The sequence below is a fragment of the Lepisosteus oculatus genome, chromosome 8 (assembly GCF_040954835.1).
Source record: "Lepisosteus oculatus isolate fLepOcu1 chromosome 8, fLepOcu1.hap2, whole genome shotgun sequence".
NCBI lineage: Eukaryota > Metazoa > Chordata > Actinopteri > Semionotiformes > Lepisosteidae > Lepisosteus > Lepisosteus oculatus.
In genome coordinates, this window is record NC_090703.1 from 38,952,699 (window position 1) to 38,977,177 (window position 24,479).

A 24,479-nucleotide genomic window follows, 5' to 3' on the forward strand; every position below is an offset into this window, starting at 1 on the left:
TTCTATGCAATTTGTGTTGATGCATTTAGTCCTAGGGTACAAATTCTTAATTCATAATGTGGTACAAAGTTCTCATTTCGGCAGTGGAAGTTGAGACTTTGTATTGGCTTCTTTTGGTTTCCAGTAGAAAACACAACTTTGAAATACTATTAAGTTGCTGGTAATTGCTAATGCTAGTATTAACATATCAATGTAACGATTGCAATTGGTTTGTATCTGGTTACATTATGAGAGTAGGTTGTTCTTATTTTCAAATGGAAATGTTTCCTGGAGCTGTACAAAGATACCTTTTTAAGCAGGCAAGCTGAAATAGAAGGTATTGCTTTTGTATCTTCTTTCACTTGGCTGGGATGTACCAGTACATATTTTTACCACTGTGCCAGAGACTTCATTCAGCTGTCTGCCTCCAAAGATTCCGTTGCGAATTTGCATGAAGAAATCAGAAATTCCATTATGAAATGCACTCTGGAATCGAATCCCCCATCCCAAATTTAATTTCTGTAAGACCCAACATTCGTGTTTACTACAGCAGTATAAGCATAAGTAGGATGATTTTTTATGAGGAATAACACCCGAAAATTCAATGCATTTTAAAAATCTTTATTTGCTTCGGTAGACTGAGAGTCTTGGTTGTCACCCCTGATGAACTTTAGTTAAAAACTCCACTTATCATTATTGTGTTAGATACGATTAACTCAAATAAAAGAAACAAGAGTGCTAATAAAATTAAGAGTACTAAAAATCTCTATCAGGAAATATCTTTGAGGGTTGTTGGAAATGATATAAGCATCTCGTATTTGCTTTTGAATTCAAGTTTTCTATTTTTCCATTTAAATGACTTTTCCAGCTGATAAATGGAGTTGCTTTAAAACAGGAAAAGCTTTAGGTTACTAACCACAAGCTCCTCGACAGTTTTTCTATTTACTTCACATGTCAGTAAAAATAAACATTATAAGTTACTGTATATGACTGGATTTAGTCATATTTAGAGTGATATCTGTATTTACAATTTAGCCTGCCCATTTGTTGCTTTCCTAGGGCAGTGACATTATAAAATGTGGGAAAAACCTTATGTGCCCTCTTGATATTTTATACATTAAATAAACTCTGTAATAAGAATGTAGATCGCAGACAGTAAACTGAGGGTGACACTTAATATGAGATTTAGAGGCACCTTTATTATGCTGCATTACACTGTGGAAAACAATCGTGCGGATCACCAATCTGTGCTTTATAAGAGTATGCAATAGGTGATACAGTAAATGTTTTAAAAATTAGATGTAGTTAAGTGACTATTGTTAATGCTTTTTTCTTCGTTTGTTTTATTGGCTTCTGAATCAGAGAACCTGCTGCAAAGCTTAATTTCACCCCTATTCTGGAATTGTTAGTGTTCCTCTTGGTCCTGTGCACAATGCCTCTTGCTCCCAAACCTGATTCTGAAACAAATCCAATGACTGAGTCAACAGGAAATTGATTTTCCAAGAGCTGACTTCACCTGTTTGCTTTTTTAGGCGTTCAAGAGAAGATACTTCTATTTGACCCAGCTCCCGGATGGCTCGTACACTCTGAGTTCGTACAAGGATGAGAAAAACTGCAAGGATACCAAAGGATCTATTTACCTTGATTCTTGTGTTGATGTCGTTCAGGTACTATACAACAATTGATGGGCAGAAGTGTGTTATCAGGCAAAGAGAATAACATTTCATAACCTGATTGCATGACGAAATAAGCATTCAAATTAACTGCTACATCCCCTGAATCACACTACTAATCATCATCAGCCCTGTGATATTTGGGGGTGTTGACATCAGTAAACCTACCTGACATTGTGAGAAAAATGAGTGGGTGTATTATCACACAGAAATCGCTTGCATCTCACATGTTGTTTCTAGTCTCCTTTGTTTCACCATGCAGTTGCTCAGTTCAGAGACCGCTCATATCCCAACTCCAGTTGCCCAACTTGATTACCACTTTATTTCCAAAACAATTTCTTATTACAGCATTTCCTTAGGTGATGACTCTCCTCACAACAAGTCACAACCTCACCTATGAAACCTTGTACTCAGCCATAGTTTCTGATGTACTGACAGCCATTTTACTGCATGTGCTCAAACTCTCAGCAGGTAGTGATGCACAGGAAGCATGATGCAGGGATACCTTCTGATGAACACCAGACTTCCAAAACATTTTTTTTCTTTTTCAGTTGAAATCAACACAATTTTTACTTTCATACCCTTCCTTCTCAAATGTGTGTACTTGACCTGGGCTGTGAACCAGCTTGTCTGACTAAACCATGTGTTGTCTGTGTAACGTAGACTGTGGAGGCACCCACTTCTTTAAAATGAAATGACCACAGTGTGAAAACTATAGCGTGATGGATGCTGCCCTCAGTGAGCTGGCAACAGGCCAAATAAAAGTGGTTTCAAGCTCAGAAAGCCCCAAACTAGCCTTCAAACTTGCCTCACCCAAATATTGCACAGCTAGCTACAAATACCCCCCGAGGAGGTTAATGAAGTTATCCTAGCCAAAGCCAGTGAACTCTGGACATCAGGGTCTGGCTGGATTTGAATTAACAGGCCTCCAGGCATTTCCTGCACCCTGAGTTACGAGCTTTGTGCTGCAACTCCTTATCTCATATATTAAAAAATAAAAATATGTTCTCGTTGTTGTACAAACGTGGATAATGGTCCCAGGACTCAGGACCTTACCTTCTATTAAAACAAATGTTGAAGTCTAACACATTTTCAACTGGGGCGTTTTAATGGTTGACGTAAGGTACAGTGGATATAAAAAGTCTACACACCCTTATTGAAATTGCAGGTTTTTGTGATGTAAAACCGGAAATCAAGATAAATCATGTCAGACATTTTTCCATCTTTAATGTGACCTTGCAACCAACAAAATTCAGGAGAAAAACAAAGAGATGATTATTAGGAAATTTAAATTAAAAAACCTACAACACCCTGGTTGCATAAGTGTGCACACCCCCCAGTCCCCCCCTTCCCAACTAATACTTTCTGGAAGCACCTTTTGTATTTATTACAGCAGTAAGTCTTTGTGAATAATTCTCTATCAACTTGCATTTATTACAGCAGTATGTCATGTAGAAAGTCATGTAGAGTCATGTACAATGTAGATTTCTTATATCCACTGTACATCTTTATAAACACCAATCTGATCTTGATCCCACAATTTTTTTGTAACGTTCTATTATTAGTCTTTGGATTACTGAGTTTTTGCTGGTCAGACCCATGCGGATTTCCTGCATGTTAACTTTGTCTTTAAAACAAACTGTTGCCTGAAGCAGTGTTTTCTCTTTGATCTTTAAGATGTAATTTGCAGCCACAAGTCAGTGTTAAATCAGCTGCCATCCGATTATGTTAACACTTTGCTCCTCTGCATGGTCAAAAACTGGAAATCATTATTTTGGGATTTATGAATCACATGATGAGGATTTTTGGCAGCCACATTTTTGTTGTCAAGGACATTGTCTCAGGAAATTTCTTCATCCAAAATATTCAAATCCCTTATTCCATGATGTAACAGTTAATAAATTTATTACTCTGGAAGAAAATCACAAAAACAGGAAGCAAGTTCTTCGGTTGTGCTACTAAATTCTAGCAGACTATTTATTGTGTGTGTGACAGCCTCGCCCCCAGACCATGGTCACGTGAAGCAGAATAGGGATGAAAATACGAAGAGCCAGTGAATTGTATTAGGATTCCTGAAATTATCCACTTTAACCCTAGCTGCTTGAACATGTCTTTGTTCTCATCATGGCATTTTAAAGGAGCAGACAAAGTACTAAGTAATATGTATAAACACAGTGGAAAAACACTTAAAACTAATACCTTTTTAATGAAACTCAACACTAGTTTTTGCATGATTTCTAGTGGAATATACAGAAGCGAGAACCGAATGCAGGGAATCAAAGCTTGTTTTAGTTTAGTTACAGGTTTGGAATGTAAGACACCTCTGCAGTGTCGGTGTGTTCAGTGGGGTGATGACTGTAAGACACCTCTGCAGTGTTGGTGTTTAGTGGGGTGGTGACTGTAAGACACTGCTGCAGTGTTGGTGTGTTCAGTGGGGTGGTGACTGTAAGACGCTGCTGCAGTGTCGGTATGTTCAGTGGGGTGATGACTGTAAGACGCTGCTGCAGTGTCGGTGTGTTCAGTGGGGTGGTGACTGTAAGACGCTGCTGCAGTGTCGGTGTGTTCAGTGGGGTGGTGACTGTAAGACGCTGATGCAGTGTCGGTGTGTTCAGTGGGGTGGTGACTGTAAGACGCTGCTGCAGTGTCGGTGTGTTCAGTGGGGTGATGACTGTAAGACACTGCTGCAGTGTCGGTATGTTCAGTGGGGTGGTGACTGTAAGACGCTGCTGCAGTGTCGGAGTGTTCAGTGTGGTGATGAATGTAAGACACCGCTGCAGTGTCGGTGTGTTCGGTGGGGTGGTGACTGTAAGACACCGCTGCAGTGTCGGTGTGTTCAGTGGGGTGATGACTGTAAGACACTGCTGCAGTGTCGGTGTGTTCAGTGGGGTGATGACTGTAAGACGCTGCTGCAGTGTCGGTGTGTTCAGTGGGGTGATGACTGTAAGACACTGCTGCAGTGTCGGTGTGTTCAGTGGGGTGATGACTGTAAGACACTGATGCAGTGTCGGTGTGTTCAGTGGGGTGATGATTGTAAGACACCTTTCTTCTCCCTCAGTGCCCTAAAATGCGGCGGAATGGATTTGAGTTGAAGATGCAGGATGGCTGCAACCACTACCTGGCTGCAGAGAGCGAGCAGGAAATGGAGGAGTGGGTCAGCACACTGAAGAATGTCCTTCAGAGCAGTGCAGAGCCTCTGCTTCAGGACAAGAGGAATGGAGACACAATCGACTGCTCTCTGGGTACGGTACTCGTCTCTACTGTGGGACCCCTTTCACACTCCTAAGCTCTGTTCATTCTTTACAATGTCAAATGATGTCATTCATGTCTTGTTTGTGGATATTAGCCACATAGAATTTAGCTAGTTTTAAAAAGTTAGTGGAAGTTATTTCACTTCGTTATTTTGTTTCATTATTTCAGGTACTTTGTATATACTGTAGATGTTTAGCCAGCAGTTCTTACCATCACTAAAATCTGCAGGTGATGAAAATAATTTCCACGTACAGTACATGTGGCAGTTACAGAACTGCTCGTTTCCTAACTGGTAACACTGTCAATGTGATTTAAAGTTGTTTGTTTGGGAAAGAGGCTGCGTGAAAGTATTTTGCAGGACTGTAAATCACTGGTATGTTTGTATTTAATGGGAAATTACAGCTCTAGAATCGAATCACTGCCTTTGATTCACTGAGAAATTTATTATACAGTGCTCTGGGGTTTGGACATTGAGGAGGCAGCTCAAGCACATTTTGTAAAGTGCATTTTTGAATAGCTCAGCGTTATGTATGTTGTAATCTCCATTGTGATGCAATAGAATTTGGCAGTGAGACCCGATGGCTTTTTGAAAATAATGACAAGATTAAACCAGGAAAATATTGATCCTTGCTGTTAATGGAATTAAACCCCTGTTGACTACCTCAGCCTGTATTGTGATATTGGAATCATGTGAATGATGATTTTTAACATCACAGTCTCAGGCAGGTTTTAAAATTGACAGAGAGCTGCCTTTGGTGATGTATTGCAGTCACAATGAAAGCAACTCAGAGTGAGTTAACTGACATGTTCGAGTTTCGAGAATCTGTTGTCTGTTCAAGGAGCAGAGGCTTGAATTCCAGTCAATTCATGTCAATGGGTTAAAAACTGAGAACTGGCCTTGCTTGGCTCCCACGACAAGAGGTACTGTAGCAGTAAACGTCTTGAATAGCAGGTCTTGCGATCTTATCAGGTTTCTTTGACATAAGGCTTGCAATCTGAACGGTTCATTGCTGTATACTTTACGCATTTTAAGGAGGAGTTATTAGTAGCAGCAATAAATTCGGTTTTCAGCTAGGCATACAAAAACAAAACAGATTGCTTTCCCCCTCTTTCATCACAAGCAAGGGGGAGAGATCAGTAGCTTTACAATATACACTGTCTGTGGAACAATACCAGACAATTTAGGCATTTGCTATTTGTCACTTCTTATTCCTCACATGCAGGGTGAAGTGAAAATTTCATTAAGCACCCCTCAAACTTGGGGAGAATTATACGGGACCCGATGTTAACAAAAATCACATCCTGTCAGCTTCCAGAAGAATGTTTAATGGCAAACACTCTCCAGATAAGTTAAAGGAAGTGATTGTCTTTAGACTAAGAGGGGACATTACAAGGGAACTCGATGATTTATGTGAAATTGAGAACGTATTTCAAGAACCAGTTGCAGGTTCAGCAGTGACTGGAGCCACTCATGTGCAGGCAATTCAGGAAGTGAAAACAGGAGGCACTTCTTAGTGCAAAAATGACCTACTGTACTAGCAATTAAAGAGCAGGCCATAATCTTGTTTTCTTTTTTATCTTCTTATTTGTTTCTTATATATACTTACTTATTTTCAGCAAATAATATTGTATAATATTGTCAGAGCAAGCAAACATCCGTTTTGAACTAAAAAACATGCCAAAAATATTTAAGGTAATTAATCAGTATTTTGCATATCCATATCCATAATATTGTTATCATTATTATATGTGGCGCAGTGGCATAGCAGGTAGTGCTGTTTCCTCATGGATCTGAGGTCTTGGGATTGGACTGGGGTGCGTTATGTGAGGAGATTGCATGTTCTCTTTATGTCTGCATGTATTTCCTCTGTGCTCTTGTGCAGTCCAAAGATATGGAATGAGTACACTTCTCAAAATTGACCCCAATTTAGGCCCTGATTCTGTCCATCAGGATGCAGTTCCTCGTTGTGCTGATCCACTTCTGCGATAGGCTGCACCATGCCATGACTCTTCCTAAGCAATAAGTGGCTTTCAGAAAAAAAGATTTTCAAGCCAGGTAACTGTGTAATTGGTATGTAACCAAAATGTTTCACGACACAAGGAGATTTATACAGTATATTACTGGATAGAGTTTGGTGTGATTCCATTTGCCATATGCAGGTTTTGCAGCCCAACCATTTACAAAAAGGTATCACAACGTATTCAAACACTTTCATATTTACAAAGCCTGTACGTTTTAAATGCAGCAGATGACAGATAGTGTTCTGTGTGTATGAATCGTTTCAGCTAGCAGTTTTTATTTTCCCCCACAGTGTTCCCTTTCTACATTTAAGGACTGCTGCTTTTTTAAAGGAAGAAGTTATAGTGAACTTTTCAACTTGAAACTTCCTAGCAGTTAAATAAAGCAAATTCCAGAGGCAGTGCACAACACATGTGATATCTGTGTGTGAAGAACCCTGACAATAAGCTGATAAGCCCCAGAAGAATGTAAGATACAGTACCAAAAGCTACTGGGATCTCTTCCCATGCAGCTATTGAAATTAAATAGCCACCAGGTTCACATTTCTTGGACTGCACGAGATTTCAGTGGCACATTGGGGGAAAAAATTGAGACATTGAAAAAAGAGACAGAGGTAAATTCATGCAAACATCTACAAGAGTATAGGAAAAGTTGCCAATTAGGGAGGACATCTACAGTAGCCCCTCGTGTTCATGGAGTTGCTAACAGATCCAGAGACCTTAACAAGATACTTTATGAGCGATGTAGGTGAATTCGCTGGCATTATGATATCTGTGTACCAAGAACCACACATAACAACAGTACGTAATTACTTTTTTTAGGTCTTAAAAACACTTTCACTCGGCTTCCATTTGTGTCCTGTATTCCAAATAAGTGAGTTGTGCTTGATTTGAGCATCAACATATTGCTAGTTATTTGAGTTTTTATTAGTGTATGAGTTTTTTTCCAGGTTTTAAATTCATTGAATATTCGCGCTATTCTTTGTTGCTTCCTAAAAATAAATTTTTGTATGTATGAGTTTCTGTCACAAGCATGCATTCATTGCAGTAGTACTAAAAAAGAGACTTTATATAATGATTTTCCTACAATAGTCTTCTGTATTGGCATTTGGTGTTGTTTTTTGTAACCGTTTCCAGGGCAACTAGAAGATTCACAAGCGGTTTTAAAATATTGTTTTCCCATCTTGCTTGTGTATTGATTTTTTTCTTTTCTCATTAGTTTAATTTAAAACTCAATACCTCAGTCCCCTTTTGTTTTTTTTATTTATTGCTGTAGTGGGCAGTTTAAAATCATTAAGCATGGATTATTTCTATAAATCCTGAACTAAAACACACAATCGATATCCAGTCTTTTTTAAAACATACTGTAGGTTGTAACTGTATTTTATTAGTTTTTACTTTTTATAATAGAGCATGACATTGTAGCTTAATCCCACAATTCAAATATAATTACCATGCTTTATTTTTTTAATATCCTATAGTATTATGTACTAATTTGTTGAACTGTTTCAGATGATTCTGAATGTCACTCAGGCTATAATATCCTTATTGTGTTATGGTAGCCAAGACTGAAAACAATATTCTAAATGAAGTCCTGTGAATGCATTTTAAAGCTTGAAAATAAGTTTCCATTATTTAAATTATACGTTTGCTATACATAACCAAGCATATATATCCAATCTACATTCACTCCCAGATCCCTTTCATATGTAGATTCTTGCAGCTTTGAATCACCCATATGATATGTCTGTATAGTTTGTTTTCCTACTTCCTGCTTGTCAAAGTTAAATGTAATTTTATGAGTGTATGCCCAATTCAAGTTGACTTGAAAGTCTTTTGATGCTGTTTCTGTTGCTCCAATTTTTATCAAAACCGAAATTGCTAATATAGAAAGGTTGATGGTCTTAAAATGGAGCCTCGTGGTACTGCTTATATCATCTGAAACAGAGGTTATGCTTCTTAAAATGACTCCATAAGCCTTATTCATTAACCATTTCTCTGCCCATGTGAGTACTGTATGTTGCCTTTGATTCCGGTGTATACTAAATATAATATATGCTGTAGTGATATCAGCTATCCTTGTTTCTTTTTAAGAGAATTTAAGTTAAACTTGTCTTTCTAAATCCAGCTGGATTGGCTCTTAAATGCCTTTATTTTGTTAATATTTCTTGTTTATATTCCTCTAACAATTTTTCCATAACTCTACCAGTGAAAGAGGTGTCTTTACCCAAAAAGTATAGCTGTTAATTTCATATTAATTGTGTTTCCTTTATTCCTTTACTCTAATTAAGTGTTAATGCTGTAACCTCAAGTTAGTTCTTGCTATTTGTTTTTAGCACAGTATATTTAAGACCTAAGCATTCAAGAAGAAATCTTATTTGTGTTTGGTTTGTTTCTAGTGTCGCCCCAAGCTTTTTCTACAGAGTTTAAATACGGGAAAGGGAGAAAATAAACAGAAAGAACAGGAGAAAAAAGCTTTTAATAATGGTGACGCCTTTTGAGAGGTTTTTTTTTCTGGGGAAACGCGAGGTTCCCGTCATCATGGCCGTCTGTTTCTGTTTAACGCGCAGATGACGAAGTCAGCAGCCAGGGGAAATCGGAAAGCTTGATGGAGAGCCTGGGCCGGAGCATGCACCCCGAGCTGATGAAGGTACGACAGAGCGTCCTGTCTCCGCGGTGCCACCTAAAACGCGAAAATCAGCTTCCCTATTCCATAAGGGTGAATCACAGCCTAAAAAAAGCAGAGGAAAGGAAGCAATCATTCCAGGAATGAAGGAAATAAGAATCTGGGAATTCCTGCAGTAGTTGCACTGACTCAGAGAGACTTGGCATGAGTAAGAGACCTTGGCAGAAAAGAGCCCTGGATCATCACTCTTGCTTTCTGTCCCGTTTCCTGTATTGTGTCACTGGGTTTGACAATCTCACAATATTGTTTTTTTCCTATACAGTTCATCTCTTTACATCTCCTGCAGTATATAATGCATGTACAGTGTATGCTTCATGATGTTTTTATATAGTTGTATTACTCATTACCACCATAAAGACAAGACTGCAAAGTAGCACTGTTTTCTTCACATGAATATGTTTTCTTCATGTAAAGACCACAGGAACAATTTCTGCCCAGCAGATATTGTTAGCAGAAACTGCTAACAGGAACTGTAAGCCTATCTTATATTATAATAGGCAACAGCCTTAGGTTGACCAGAATTTGAATTGTTTGCATGAATAGGATCAATGCAGCAAAGTAGTAGGGCCGAGATGTTCAAAGAGTTTTGCCATTTTGTCTTTCAGTACGCCAGAGAAACAGATCAACTTAATAAAATTAACAGGAACGATGGCCGACACAAGCTGTTCGCACTGGATCCTGAAACACAGGTTAAGTGTTCTTTCATTTGACTTCACCTGAAAAACAAATGGTGCTTACAGTCATATAATGCACTTGAAGGTTCAAAGAGCAATGTAACAAATAATCAGACTTTTTGCTGTGCACAATGTCTTTTATTGCTAGGTTTTTGTACACCTGCAGAATCTCTTTCTTCTGGTTGAGGCTGCCTGAAGTGTTTTTTAGTTTATCCGAATTCAGAAATTAAAACAATTCTTCAGAAAATGGAAATGGAAAAATTAGGTTTGATAAAGTCATCATGTGACCATGTGAAATTAATTGTGATTCCTGTAGTTAGTAACACATGTTTTATCCTAATAAGTTCCCACCGCAATGCCATTTTTGCCCTCCTGTAGTTTTTCCAGTTTTGCGTCCAGTTCATTGCCAGGGTGCTCCACAGGCGCATGTGATATTGTGCCGTTCAGAGAGCTTCATTCCAACTGAGTTCTTTCTTACTCAGCTGGACCCATGATTAAACAGGCTATTTGCTTATTGAGAACTTTTCAAACAGCTGGACATTTCAGAGTACCAATAAAATGTTAGATTTTACTTGAAATCAGCATTTCAACTCAAAATAAATACAGTGAAAAAACTTAAATAAGGAACATTGCTCATTTCAAAATTGAATTTGTATAATCTTGGCTTCAATTAATTAGCTGGGCTGGAATAAAACCAGAAACCAGGAGAAGAGCTGAAATTCCTTATTATAGGTTTTTGACGATCTCCTTTCAATCTGGGATTATGGGTTATGCAGTTTCAGCAATTGTGAATTTTCTTATTACTTGGCATTTTAAGATGTCCTCTTTGAATTTTTTCTACAGTCTATTTGCAGCATTCCTCAGATTCATTTGTACAAATCAAATTGGATACAAAAAGGCTACAATACTTTTCTTACTCAAAAACGGAATTATGAAAAAGTCAAATGCAAAAACCAGCACTGTTAACAGTAGTTAAGGCAGCTAGTGTGTTGTTCAATCTGGACCCAAGGGAGGAAGACAATTTAAAACTTAATGGAGAAATTATGTCGACTTTGTTCTACTGCAGAGACTGGACTTCTCAGGAATCGAACCGGATGTGAAGCCCTTTGAGGAGAAGTTTGGCCGACGGATTTTGGTCAATTGCCATGATTTAACATTCGCCCTGCAAGGCTGTGTGAATGAAAAAAATGATGCGGTGCCAACAAACGTATGTGAGTCTTAACACTCTGTTTAGTATGTCTGCTTGCTTAAATGAGCAAAAATCTGCATTTGTATTATTGAACACTATGGTGGGATCTTACTGCTTTAAATCTCAGAACCAATAAATATATTCAATAACTGATATCAGAAAAGTTGAAAGAAATCGACGTTGTTCCAGGTTTAGCCAACAGATTTACCAATCCTGAACCCTGATTTCATCGGATCTTACATGCTCAGCAAGGGGTCTCCCTGGTCAGTCCTTGGAAAGTGTACACAGTATCTAGGGAAAATTTGCTGGCTTCTGGAAATGCTGTGTTTGTCCCCTTAGAACACTCATTGTATTTTACTGTGGGATCTCTGTTGAAAAGAGACATGTTTCAGGTGAGATTAGGTCTGTGAACTGTGTTCATTAGATATTTTGTGTCAGTGATATTAGACATGGTGGAACAATTCCATACTCCTCAATGGAAAGAACTCTAGTCCAAGACTAGTCATGGAAGTGCAGTCTCTTATAAGGCCATATTGGAACCTAGATAGGGCAATAATGTACAGTATGAGATAAACATCAATGCAGCGACGTCAAGAAAGCACTAATTCATAATAACAATTAAAAAAGGCACGGGAATGTGTAAAGAAATAGTACAGATTTAGAAAGTACTGTACTGATTCAATGTGAATGATTTTAGTAGCCATCATACAGTATGTGATATATTGTAGTTACAAGTGTGATGCATAACATAATTACAGTTAGTTTTTTTTCTGCTTTGTTTTATTCTGTGTCACCAGTGGACTCAGACGAAGACTTAGCTGTTTATGTTTACCTATGTTTTCCTTCACTAGACAGCTTGGCAGAGTTGTAAACAGAATGGTAGGATATACCGAGTTTAAATCAAAAGCCGTAATGTTCAAATTGTAAAATAAATCAGTAAGACGTCATTTAAAGAATATTGTGTGCAGATTTGGTTAAAAGATATTGTTACTCTGGCAACACTACGAAGAAGACAGACCAAGTAGATTCCTCAAAGGAATCACAGACATGCTGAAAAGAAGGATTTTTTTTATTCTTAACTTAAGAATACTACAAGCCAAAATGATTTGTATATCATAATATTTAAAGGCTTTGACAAAGCCTAACCAATGGATTTCTTTGAAATCAACAGTGAAATGCAAACCAGAGGACACAAGTAGAAGACTACAGGGAAGTACAGTTAAAGCTGAAAACGGGAATAACTGTTTTACAAATGGGGTTGTGGGGGTCTGGAACACAGTTACAGACATGTTGTTGAGGCTTCTTTCAAGAAATGACTGAATGAGATCTGTGAATTAAATAGTTTCTGGAAACCAGACAAGATGGAATGAGCTGTGGCCCCCTTTTGTTTGTAACTTACCTTATGGCAACTCACTGAAGCTACTCAGGTGTGAGCCTGTCCAGTACCTGGATGGGAGACCTCCTGGGAAAGCTAAAGGTGCTGCTGGAAGAGGTGTTAGTAGGACCAGTCAGGGAATCTCACCCAGCAGTCTGTGTGGGACCTAATTCCTTAGTATAGTGATGGGGACACTATACTGTAAAAAAGGTATTGTCCTTCAGAGGAGAGGTAAAACTGAAGTCCCGTCTCTCTGTGGTTGTTGAAAATCCCAGGCCGTTTCTTAAAAAGAGTAGGGATGTTAGTTGACTGTCCGGGTACGTGGACTGTGTGCACTTTGGCTGTGGTCACATCATCCAGGGAGCTACAGTGTTGGAGGGGAGACCCCATTACCTGTAAAGCACTTTGAGTGTCACAAAAAAGCTGTATAAGTATAAAGAATTATTATGATGTTTTTATAAGGGTAAAAACATTATCTTATGACAAACATGTACCATCTCCGCTGCCTTCTCAGACAGGGTTAACATGATACCTCAGCTTTGGCCTTCATTGAGACTTGATTAGATTACCACTGTACAGTACCTCTGAGCCCCTGGGTTATTTGTTTTGGCTAAGTGAAGCACTTCTGTTTTATCAGATATTGTGTTTATTAAACTACAGTGACGCACAAAAAAAATAAGCAGGCTTATCTCCAGTTCTGCAGGATAAACTAGTTTTCCCAAAGACTGTAAAGCAGTCATCCTGTTGACTTTTTGTTAGCAATTGTAAGCACTCTGACTTCCTCAGAATAAAATGCATTTCTTGATAATGCTTTATTTCAGGAGCCACCCATAAACCACATGTTTTATACTAGTCTAGCAGAACAACACCTGTGTAAATGCTAACTAAATGCTTATTACCTTTCATCACTGGTAAAAGAGCAGTCGGTAAGCTGTGTTTTTGTAATAAAGAAGCAAGATGTGACCCCAAGTGAAATAGATAAAATATTTGCATTGTGTACAATGTAACATTATACTGTACAAATGGCTGCAACTAACATACATAGTGTGGGAAGTACAGTTATTTACTGAAGCTGGGTTGATGTTATAAGATGGACACATTGCAGTATTTCAGTAACACCGTACTCCAAAATGAAAAGGGGAGAAGAAAAAAATCTGTTAGTAATATAGTACTGTATTTTGTAGTTGTGATTTAAAAACAAGTTGGTGTAGCGGTGCTGCCACATCACAGCTCTTGGGTCTGGGGTTTGATTCCAGACCAGAACACCTTCTGAGTAGGGTTTGCTCTGTGGGAGATTTCTCCCACTACCATGGCATCCATTCACAGTCCAAAGACATGTTACTTGGCATCTCCAAATCGTCCCTATGTGCATTTATAAAATAAGATCACTTTATTAGCCATAGACAAATTAGGATTAGGAATTTGTCTTTTTGCATACCCCAGATTGCTCTTCATGAGACATACAGGCACACAGAGGGGGAGAGAGAAGCTTGGGGTCAGAGCGCAGGGCCAGCCATTTATATGGCGCCCCTGGAGCAGCTGGGGTTAAGGGCCTTGCTCGGGGGCCCAACAGAGTAGGATTCCCCTGCCAGCCATGGGATATGAACCGGCAACTTTCCAGCTGAAGGGGCAGATTGAGAATGTGTGTCCTGTCCACCTAGGTCTCTGTGCCTGCTGGGGTATTTTCTAAATAGAAAGTGGATGGATTTAAAAACATTAACCTTTTCACATTTCAGGTTCATACAAAGCTGCAGAGTTAATTAGCCACACATGCAGCTGGGGGTGATTTTCACTTTCTAACTTTGTAGTCTGGCAGGTTGCATGACGAGTATCTGACTTCGAATTTTAAGGATCTTTGGAAACCATGACATAAGCTGACATACTGTACGTGTCACATCATCATGTTTCATTCTTAATCCTGGTAAATCTTATAGAAATTAACAGCTCATTTGTGTAATAATGTAAACACATGGAAAAAACCTTGTCTGCTGATAATATATTACATTTACTATATTTTGTGGCAATTTAACATTTTTCTTTAACTTATTGTACCATTGAATGAATGTTGCATTGTCATAATGCACCATTGTTCAATTTATCATAACATTTATTTTAAAAATACACTAAACTATTGCACTAAAGTTAGAATCTGCTAATGCATCCATATGCATGGTTCTATCAATAATTTATTATATAAAACATCATCTTAACTTTGTGTCTATTTGTTAGATAGTCATGACCATATATAGAAAGGGAAATTAATTGACAATGATAGTGACTAACAGGAAATTCAGAATGAAAGGGTACTCTTGGCGTTTTTCTTGAACAAGTCTGTTCACAACAGTAGCTCATGTCCAGTGTGATTAATATTTTAGTCCACTTTGGTTTTCAGTTTAACACTTGCAGTGCCTCAATGTTGTCAGAGGATATAAAGTAGAAAAAAAGTATATTCCATATCATTTGCTCTATTATCTCTGATGTGGCTAGTAAGAAAGATGGTGTTGAGAGGTATCCATTTTTTTCTGTTAAATCTTGCATTCAGACAGCATAGAAAAAATAATAGCATTACAGCTCTAACACACACTAAATACTATTGTTTTTCACAAGCAATAACGGCATCCAACTGCAATCTTTATCAAATAAAAAGTCTAATGTACTGTACGTAAATGAATTGAAATGAGGTGTGAGGTCCTTGTTTTTCTTCTTTGTATGTGTTCAAGGTGGAACCCTTCTTTATCAGTCTGGCGCTGTTTGATGTCGCCAAAAATTGCAAAATATCAGCAGACTTTCATGTGGATCTGAACCCTCCCTGCGTGCGAGAGATGCTGTCTGAGACCCTGGACCAGGCTGGCAGAGAACAGGAACCAGGAGGCATTTCAGCCACCCTGCCTGTCCTTCAGAGAGTGACCGAGTCGCTGCTCCAGTTCCCCAGACAGGTATATCCTGCTTTTGCCGGACTGTTCAATAAAGGTGGTGCCTAACAATTTTTCGTTGTTGTTTGTGTGTGTTTTCTACAGGTTAACTGTGATCAGCAAGGATGTAGTTATATCTAGGCTCTGAGTTACTGTGACCCTTACCAGGAAAAAGCAGTATTCTATTTATGAATGGATTTAATTTCTTGAAAACTCTGCAGGAGTCCACGGGTCTCTAGCCTGGAAACTACCGAGTTGTCTTCACTTGGATTCAGACCAAACGTCCAGATCGTTGAACAGTGATTTGGTTGAAGCAGCCCAAATGAATATAATCTGTTACCAGTGATTGGATAGTCTTATAAGTCCCAAAAGGCTGGATCTCTCTGGTTTGAATGTTGTAAACCACTGCTGGAATTGCATTGGAGGGCTGATGGATTTCAGTCTAGCTGAAAAAGGTACAGTAGCTGAGCTTTTAAAAAAATCTGACAGAGCAACCAAGAGCAGTTCTATTACTCTTTATACCTAGACTCTGCCAGAGGGAAGACAGAGCCTATCCCAGCAAGCAACAAGGCAGAACAGATGCCAGTCCAACACAGACACAAACATGCACACAATTACACCAGGGCCAGTTTTCCTAAAGGCCAATAAGCTACCCCAGTCTTTCGACTGTGTGAGAAAACAGAAGCACCTGGAGGAAACCCATGTTAACATGAGGAGAACATAAAACCTCCACATAGATAGCACTCAAGGAATTAAACCCAGGGCTGCACTACTGTGCCACCTTCGATTGTTCTTCATTAAAATAAAGGCTCATCACAGCATAGACAAGCCAAAAGTGTCACAAAGAAGTTTGTTCCAGTGTGGAATTGCCTCAGCTGTGGAGAAGATTTAACTCCGGTTCAAAAAGCGGTTCAAATTATTTTTTTTCCAATCTCCTGATCTCTGAAAGATGAGAGTCCATCCTAGCCCCAGGATTTACTCAGGTGTCACAGCTAAGAGTTGTGAATCCTCTTAACTTATTTCTTTCCAAACTGAAGGAAATTCCAAGTCAGAGTTAAAAGTAAAAAAATTCTGAATGTTTCCAATATTTCTTTGTTGATTTGGCAGATAACAGTTAGCTTCCATTCTAAAATGTTTAATGTAATATTATGCAACAGTAAAGTATTCATCATGCATCAAAAATAAACCAAAGCAAATGATCATTTCTCCACAAAATATTCTACAGTAGATCCCTTCAGCACTTTTTCAAGAAGTGTACATTTTTTTAAAAAATTGTGATTTATTTCTACAATTTGATCATTCTCTTGGGAGGTCATATGAAGATCAGCAGACCAGTCAAATCGAAAGAAATTGAAAAGTCATGGGTTTAAAAAAGGCAATAATGTTCAAGACCATACTTTTCAAGTGCATTTGTGTTTTTTTGAACAACAATAGTAGACTGTTCTGTTGATTTTGGAAAGTGCAGATAAATGTAGCCTATCCTGGGCACATTGCCAGTCACAACCGCACTGTTGTCTAAACACTGGTGACTGCTTTCTAACAATGCTCTTCAATGTATGCCTTGACTGTGACATTTTGTGTGTTTGTATTTTGAGGCAATTGCATTAACGTACAGCAATAGCACTGTGGTATCCGTTTGAAAAATTAGCTGTCCCTTAAGACTTATTTGTTGTAGTATATGAATATGCCAACATTCCCTATCCTGTCAGAACACACTAGGGTGTGTGCAGGAATGTTTGAATTTGACCTTTGGAGGAGACTTTTCATGTCTCAAATGAAACTTTTCGTTAATGCCATTGGTAATTAAAAAAATGCCTATTTTTTTGCAGATTGGAAAAATGTAATAATAATAATTTTATATATTTTAAAAATAGAATTTCAGGTATCATTTATAAATCTGACACTTAAGCGATATTAACTTAAAAACAGAAATGTGTTTTTCACAAGAAATATTTGAATTTATATAATTTTCAAGTTTAAAGTGCGCGTGACTGTAGCCTTTGGGGCACTGTTTCAGGCACTTATTCAGTTGAGGAGGCAGGAAATGGGCTGGGCACTTCTAGGTTCTAGCTGGGACATGTTGTATTTAAAATTTAAGATAGTGCCAGACCACACACTCGGTTACAAGGCATTCTCCAGCAGGTCTGGCACTGAATCACATTTAAACACTGTTTTGGTGCACCCTTATTCCAAATATAATCCACAAATTCAAACAACAGCTCTTGAGAGGTCACCACAACTACTGTTTGAGGTCCCACTACTGTATACCAGAGTTTCAGCAAAATCTGACATAGCTTTCACTCTATGCATCAATAATGTGCTGCCCATATTCACTACAAAGGGCAGACACACCTGTTATTAATCCATAGCTCTTTCAGTAGTGAGAGTAATTGGCAATACAAGCCACACTAATTAAACCCTGGTGTACTGTATTTTAGAACTGAGCAATGATTACTTGACTGTTTGGCATTCGAATTTGCTGTTTAGTGTGGAAAGTATTATGTCTACTGTTGCATGTATCATTTCCAAAAATATACAGTTGACCATTACGTTATGTAATACTTTTGGAGTTTAATGCATTGTAAGTAAAATGTCAAAAATTAATAGTGGCACAAAGGAACTAACTTACAGTATAAGCCATTTTAAGATGATGCAAACTTCACCTTAGTGACATTCTTGGTCAAAAACAATCTGACGTTAGTCAGCAGATTTTAAAAACATTATAAAAATATACCAATTCAGTTGCTGATATTAGATCCCTATACGTAAGATTGGTTATTATTGTCTGGAAATTGTTTATCTTGTAGTAACTGTAATTAGGGTACACATTAAAATAAAATCTGGAAAAACATAATGTAAAACCTTCTTCTTTTCACACAGTGGAGCTGTCATAATGTCCATGGTCCACTATAAATAAGGCAGTGACAGTGTTTTATGTAATCAGAAAAGAAGTACAATTTAACCACCCACAATAAGTGAATAACTTGAAGTCAACCTGCATCAGGGCTCAAACCTTCAACAATGATGTAATTAATCAATTTTCAATCAAGAGTTTGAGTTCCAGTTTAATTTATGTGAAATAAGACTACTTATTTTAACTTTAGTGCACTTGCATCTTATTCTAATTTGACATTGTAAAGTGATTTTAATAGTCCTTTATCTGATTTGTGTACTCTATGTAACATAAATATTTGGTTTGTGTATATTCTTTACTATTTTTAGCTTCTTATTGCATATATCAAGCAGTGATACAACCCACATACTGCCAAGTCTCACTCTGATTTGAAACTTTCTCTCTGGGATTATCAGCCTCTGGGATCCTATGTGATTTTACTGGTATTAGGTCCCATGTACTTCCATCCATAACCCATTGAAACACTCAGGAGTCCCTGTAATGCTAATATTCTCATGCAAGTTGGAGTTCAGTAGTGTGTATACAATGAAATTATGATCTGACGTGACTCAGGAAAACATTCTGTTTGATTGTTATTCAGTAATGCTCATGCATTATTTTCCTTTTCCATTTTTAACATAAAGGGTACAGATAACCCACTGCTGATATAAATGCACTCTCATTAAAACTCAGCAGTATACAGTATAAATGTAAAACCTACTGTGAATGATAATGGCAACCAAGTTCACCTGCAGTACTTTACAGTACATTTGGTTCAATACTATGGGTAGATGCCTTGTGTCTGTGCTGAAGTATCTCCATCAGATCCCATTCCATTAGCTTAATTACTTACCATTTGGATGCTCATACCTGCAGTAAATAGCACCATTAATGACAAACTTCCTTTTAGCTCTGAAATTAAAAACATAATGTAGCTTACTGGAATTAATCCTTCAAGCAGTAGCACATCCATAAAGAAATACTGTATGCATGTGCAGTACCTTGTAAAAAAGTGCAGTTCAGTGCAAAAAGTTCATCTGATAGTTTGCTTGATTGTCATGCAACCTGTGTAGACAATCAGTGCTCAAAGATCTGTAGTCATACTAACTCATCAGGTTATTCGTCAGGTCCCAGTAATCCATTGGATGTATTGAAAATAATGAATGCTGTTAGGGCACCTTTAGCAGTGAGGTAATGCGGATGACGTTTCTTACAGTTGACTGTGCTCTCTTCAAGGTGTCCTGCATGGATTCCGCATGTGTGGGAACTAGAACTGATGTTTATCATTGTGTTTTCTTTTTGAGACCGTCAGAATCAGCTCTGGACATGAGGGAGTTTGGTGATTTTTTTCTGCACATAAAAAAATACTTTTTAAATGATTTTAATGAGTTTAAAAATTCTGGAGAACGATATTTACAGACATTCTGCCCACAGGTTGCATTTGGCGATCAATAAATATTACATGTAACATGTGGCTTTTGGGTGATGTCAAGGAAGCATTTACTCTTATCAAATCGGGGATCGGGGTGGAAAATGATACATTGAAAGTAAATGATTAGAACCTCTTCCAACTGACCAATTTTCAACAGTTCCATTTTAAGCGATTCCTATTTGTTTAAATGTAGTTTTAAGAACGTAAAACCTGGGGGAAAACCAGAAGCCCAGTCGCACTCTTTTAATAAGGAACAGATGTTTTAGGTTTGGGAATATCAAAATCTGCAGGATGTTGCAACGGTAATTTGCGTAGGGATGACACTTTTTCTCCCTCCCTTTCCCAGGGGATTTTCTCCGTCACAAACCCCCATGCCGACATTTTCCTGGTGGCAAGAATAGAGAAGGTGCTGCAGAATGGGATCACTCATTGTGCTGAGCCATACATCAAGACGTCCGATGTGAACAAGGTCAGTTTGGAGTCGGGCGAATCCAGAATCCGAATCCCCTTTTGTTCGCCAAGTCCATTTCATGTTCAGGGAATTTACTCTGGTGCACTTGGTGCTGCAAAACATTCTACTGTACCATTCACAACAAGCCATTGGACATCTTTAAGCAAAAAGCCAGCCCTAAGAAAGAAGCTGTTCAACTACCGAGTGGTTTTGAAAGACCAGTAGCATCTTCCTGAAGGAAGTTTATGAAACAAGTGGTAACCTGGGGTCATCAGCAATCTTTCCTGTCTGCGTCTTTGCTCCGGAATTGTGTGAAAGAGCTGTGTTGTGTCAGAGCATCACACCCAGGTGAGGGCACCTGTTCATGTTGTTCTAGGTTCTCTTTTGGGAACTAAGACTAATCTATGAAGCTGGTTATGTTTCCTCTGGTTGTGTCAAGATTTCTATTGCGAAGAAACTTTATATTGCTACTAATTTTAATATACCCCATCTCAGTGCTCATCTAAACTTGCATCTGGTTGAATGCTATGGGGAGATGCCTTGAGTGCTGATGTCCATCCCATTCTTTTGGCGACACCAAGGACACCAGAGTGCTTTGGGACCTTTGTTTCTTAGAAACTCTTAAAAAACTTTGTAATAACAAGCCTGAAGACTCTTCACTCTTAATATTGGAAAAGTGGCAATTTCAGAAGGTGTTTAAATCTTCAGGCACTCAGCCTGTGCACCCAGGAGGTACTGTGAAACCACCAGATAAGGTTCTTCCTACATGATTTACCTTTCCAAACTTACATTATTTCTCCTAACTCTGCTGTGAATAATCCAAGAAAGTCACCAGGTGTCAATTTTTTACAGGCAAAACAATGCTCACTTCAAGAGACCTCCATCTAAAACTTTGTTGTAATTTTGCTAGGACAGTTTTCTGAAATTAAGATGACAGAGCCTTAGAATTATTTTGTAATGCAGGAAGGATAAAATCATATACTTTTACCCCTCTGAATTCCAAAACTGATGACATAGAACTTTGTACAGGTAAGTGAATTTATAAAATGCATATACTCAAAATTGACCTTGAGGTTGCCTTTCAATGAGTACGTTATTCATCACACATGGATAAATAAGAGCAGAAACAACAAATGATTGTTGAATGTATGTGTTTTCATAAGATTAAAGTTGGGGAGCAGGTGATTTCTCAGCAGGTACTGGAACACATATCTACACCTAGTTCTTAACCACCGGTTTTCAACAGGCAGGCTACCTCTCTGAAGCAGTTACAAGTCTTTATATTTTCCCATGCAGCATGTTCATATTTTATCTTTTATTTTGTTTTAGACTGCTCAGAAAGTACTGAAGGCTGCCAAGCAGACGTGTGCAAGGCTTGGGCAGTACAGAATGCCTTTCGCATGGGCTGCCAAGTAAGGATTTTCTTTTCAAATTGTTACTGCCAAAAGTTTCCACCGTCAAAAAATTGAAAGCAATTAATTTTTCTGTGGGATACTCATGTACAGTACATCTGTGACTCATTTTGCGGTAATGTATGTGGTGCTACAACATTGTTGTGACCCCACATTTAAAAAATGTCATGATGACTTTCAGAATCTTTTACAAAGCTGTTAATATCGCTTTAGTATTTCTCCCCAAAAGTACAGTGTAAATAAAATTTGTGAAGCAGAAAACAAAATTAATATTCCCTTTCCACAGCTACAATGCCTCCTTATAGATTTTTTCAGATACTTCAGGAAAATTGAATGAAAAGCTCTAGGAATCAATCTGCAAGTTTCTTACTCCAAGGACAAATGAGCTTTAAGCTGGAAACACATGTTCTCTTACGGATGCGATTTGAAAGTTATCATGCCTTGATTTGTTTTGTAGGCTAAAATTATAGTGCTTTAAGATTCAGATGTTTATGCTTTTATTTAAATCACAAAGATTGCCAAAGAATAATGTTCAGCTACAGTATAATGAGATTTTCTTTTAGTATTATAAATGTTTATTTAATGAAGTCCAAACCTGCTGGCACAATGAATAAAATCAAATTAATTAATCATTAATTAAACCCGTGAAATGTTCTTTGATATCTTTCCTGATTCTTAGGACTATAAATGATAGTAAAGAGTGAATTTTTCCATGCAACAAGAAACATTTGTTTTATCAGATATTAACTTTCACTTGAAATCCAGCACATTTGACTTAGCCTGCCTGAGATGCCTGTCAACACAGCTGTTTGCCTGAATTGTTTTAAGACAGGTGTTTAAAGATGCCCAGGGCAGCCTGGACATGGATGGGAAGTTCTCTCCTCTGTACCGACAGGACAGCAGCAAGCTTTCAAATGAGGATCTCATTAAATTTCTCCTGGATATCAAGAAGTGAGTGAAACCCAACAACAGGGTCTGTGGCCTTCCCCTAAATTAATTGCGAGTGGGCTGGACAACGGTGCTGCAGTGGTTAGTGTTGCTTCCTTGCCAGGCCTGGGGTGCTATCTGCTTGAAGTTTTAAATGTTCTCCCTGTGTTCACGTGGGTTTCCTCCAGGTGTTTCTTCCAAAGACATGCTGGTACAGTAGGTTAATTGGCTTCTAGATGTGAGTGTGTGCCTGTCTGTCTGTGTGCCCTGGAATAGACTGTTGTTCAAGGTGTACTCTGCCTTGCTCCCATTGCTTGCCTGGATAGACTCCAGTTGTCTCGCAGTTAGAAAATGCACAGCACCAATGACTGATTGGCTTGAGAATACAGATGGATAGTTGAGTTCTTTGTGAACACTCTGTTCTCTGGTATACATTTAATTTGTCCCAGGGCTCACCCTGAATAAACTGGTTTGGGCGAATTGGAGTTATACGAAATGTGCTACAGACTGATAAGTGAAATTGTAAGAATAATGCTACAGTTAAGGATGGTGAGTGGGTTACTTTACGTTCATGGACCATTTTCTACGTGCTCTGGTTCTGAACTAGGAAACCTGTGTGGATTTTGCATATTCTCTCCCCAGTTTATGTGGGTTTTACCATGTAAATGCTACAAAACTGTTTTTTTCGTTGTGCTTTTTAATTAAATAATGCCAGGATGGTTTCCAGTGTGCCTTGATCTATCACAGGATAATGAAGCTTTGTATAATGGATGGTTGAATTCCTGTTTTTGATTCACCAATGAATCCTGCGTCCCGCTCTCCTAGCACCTGTGCATGACCTTGTTATAGTCTACAACAAACCTTATTATCATGGTTGTTGGGGTCCCAGATTTTACAATTACTCAACTGTGAAGTTAGCCACATTTCAGGAAAAGTATCACTTTATTGTAAAAATAGTTAATCTTATTTCATAAATAATGAACATTGTCAGTTTTATGTGATAATGTTAGGAAAGATTATGACAAGAATCTGCTTTTTACTGCCTTAAGGCCAGCCCATAAAAAATACTGTTGGTATCCTTTAAGTTTCAGTATGCTGTTCAGTATATTGCTTTGGAAAAATATCTCCTGGGCCACAGTTTGGAAAGACTTAGAATTAAGCACCTGTCACTGCTGTAACATTGTGGGAGTGGCAGGGGCCACAGGGAGCACTGGTAAAAAGTCAACTCCCCTCGCTGAGGGATGGAAGCACCGGTGTGAGGTTGGCAAATACCGAAAATAACACAAAAAAGGTGAAAACTCAAACAAAAAGCAAAAAGAAAAATGTGCCGCTGTGCACCGCGACATCCAGACTGGACTTACCCTATTTCACGGGGTCCAGTCCGGATGAGCAGGGAGCGCAAAGCCAAACCAAAATAAAACTTGACGTGTGAAAAGGGTCAGCCGGTAGAGATGCATGATGGGACAGGCAAAAAAAAAGAAAAGAAGGCCTTACGCTGGTACAATCCCCTCCGGGACTGCCAGGGTTCGCCCTGCTCGTCCCTCCGGGGGGTGTCCAGTGTGCTTTTAAAGAGCCCTCACAGCTGGGGCTCGTCCTCAGGCAGCCAGA

General features: G+C 38.5%; 1 protein-coding gene across 5 annotated transcripts in view; it reads left to right on the forward strand.

The window, feature by feature from the left end:
- dock11 (dedicator of cytokinesis 11) overlaps positions 1–24,479 on the forward strand; it is a 141,834-nt gene that overhangs the window by 27,333 nt on the left and 90,022 nt on the right. For 4 of the 5 annotated variants that reach the window (XM_069193447.1, XM_069193448.1, XM_069193450.1 and 1 more), the window contains exons 7-15: positions 1,512–1,646; positions 4,708–4,891; positions 9,491–9,570; positions 10,212–10,295; positions 11,347–11,487; positions 15,565–15,780; positions 20,428–20,550; positions 21,862–21,944; positions 22,773–22,895. In XM_069193447.1, the coding sequence (XP_069049548.1) occupies positions 1,512–1,646; positions 4,708–4,891; positions 9,491–9,570; positions 10,212–10,295; positions 11,347–11,487; positions 15,565–15,780; positions 20,428–20,550; positions 21,862–21,944; positions 22,773–22,895 (1,169 nt within the window). Of the gene's footprint in view, positions 1–1,511; positions 1,647–4,707; positions 4,892–9,490; positions 9,571–10,211; positions 10,296–11,346; positions 11,492–15,564; positions 15,781–20,427; positions 20,551–21,861; positions 21,945–22,772; positions 22,896–24,479 lie in introns of those variants that run through there. The other variant, XM_069193449.1, reaches the window with a different exon arrangement.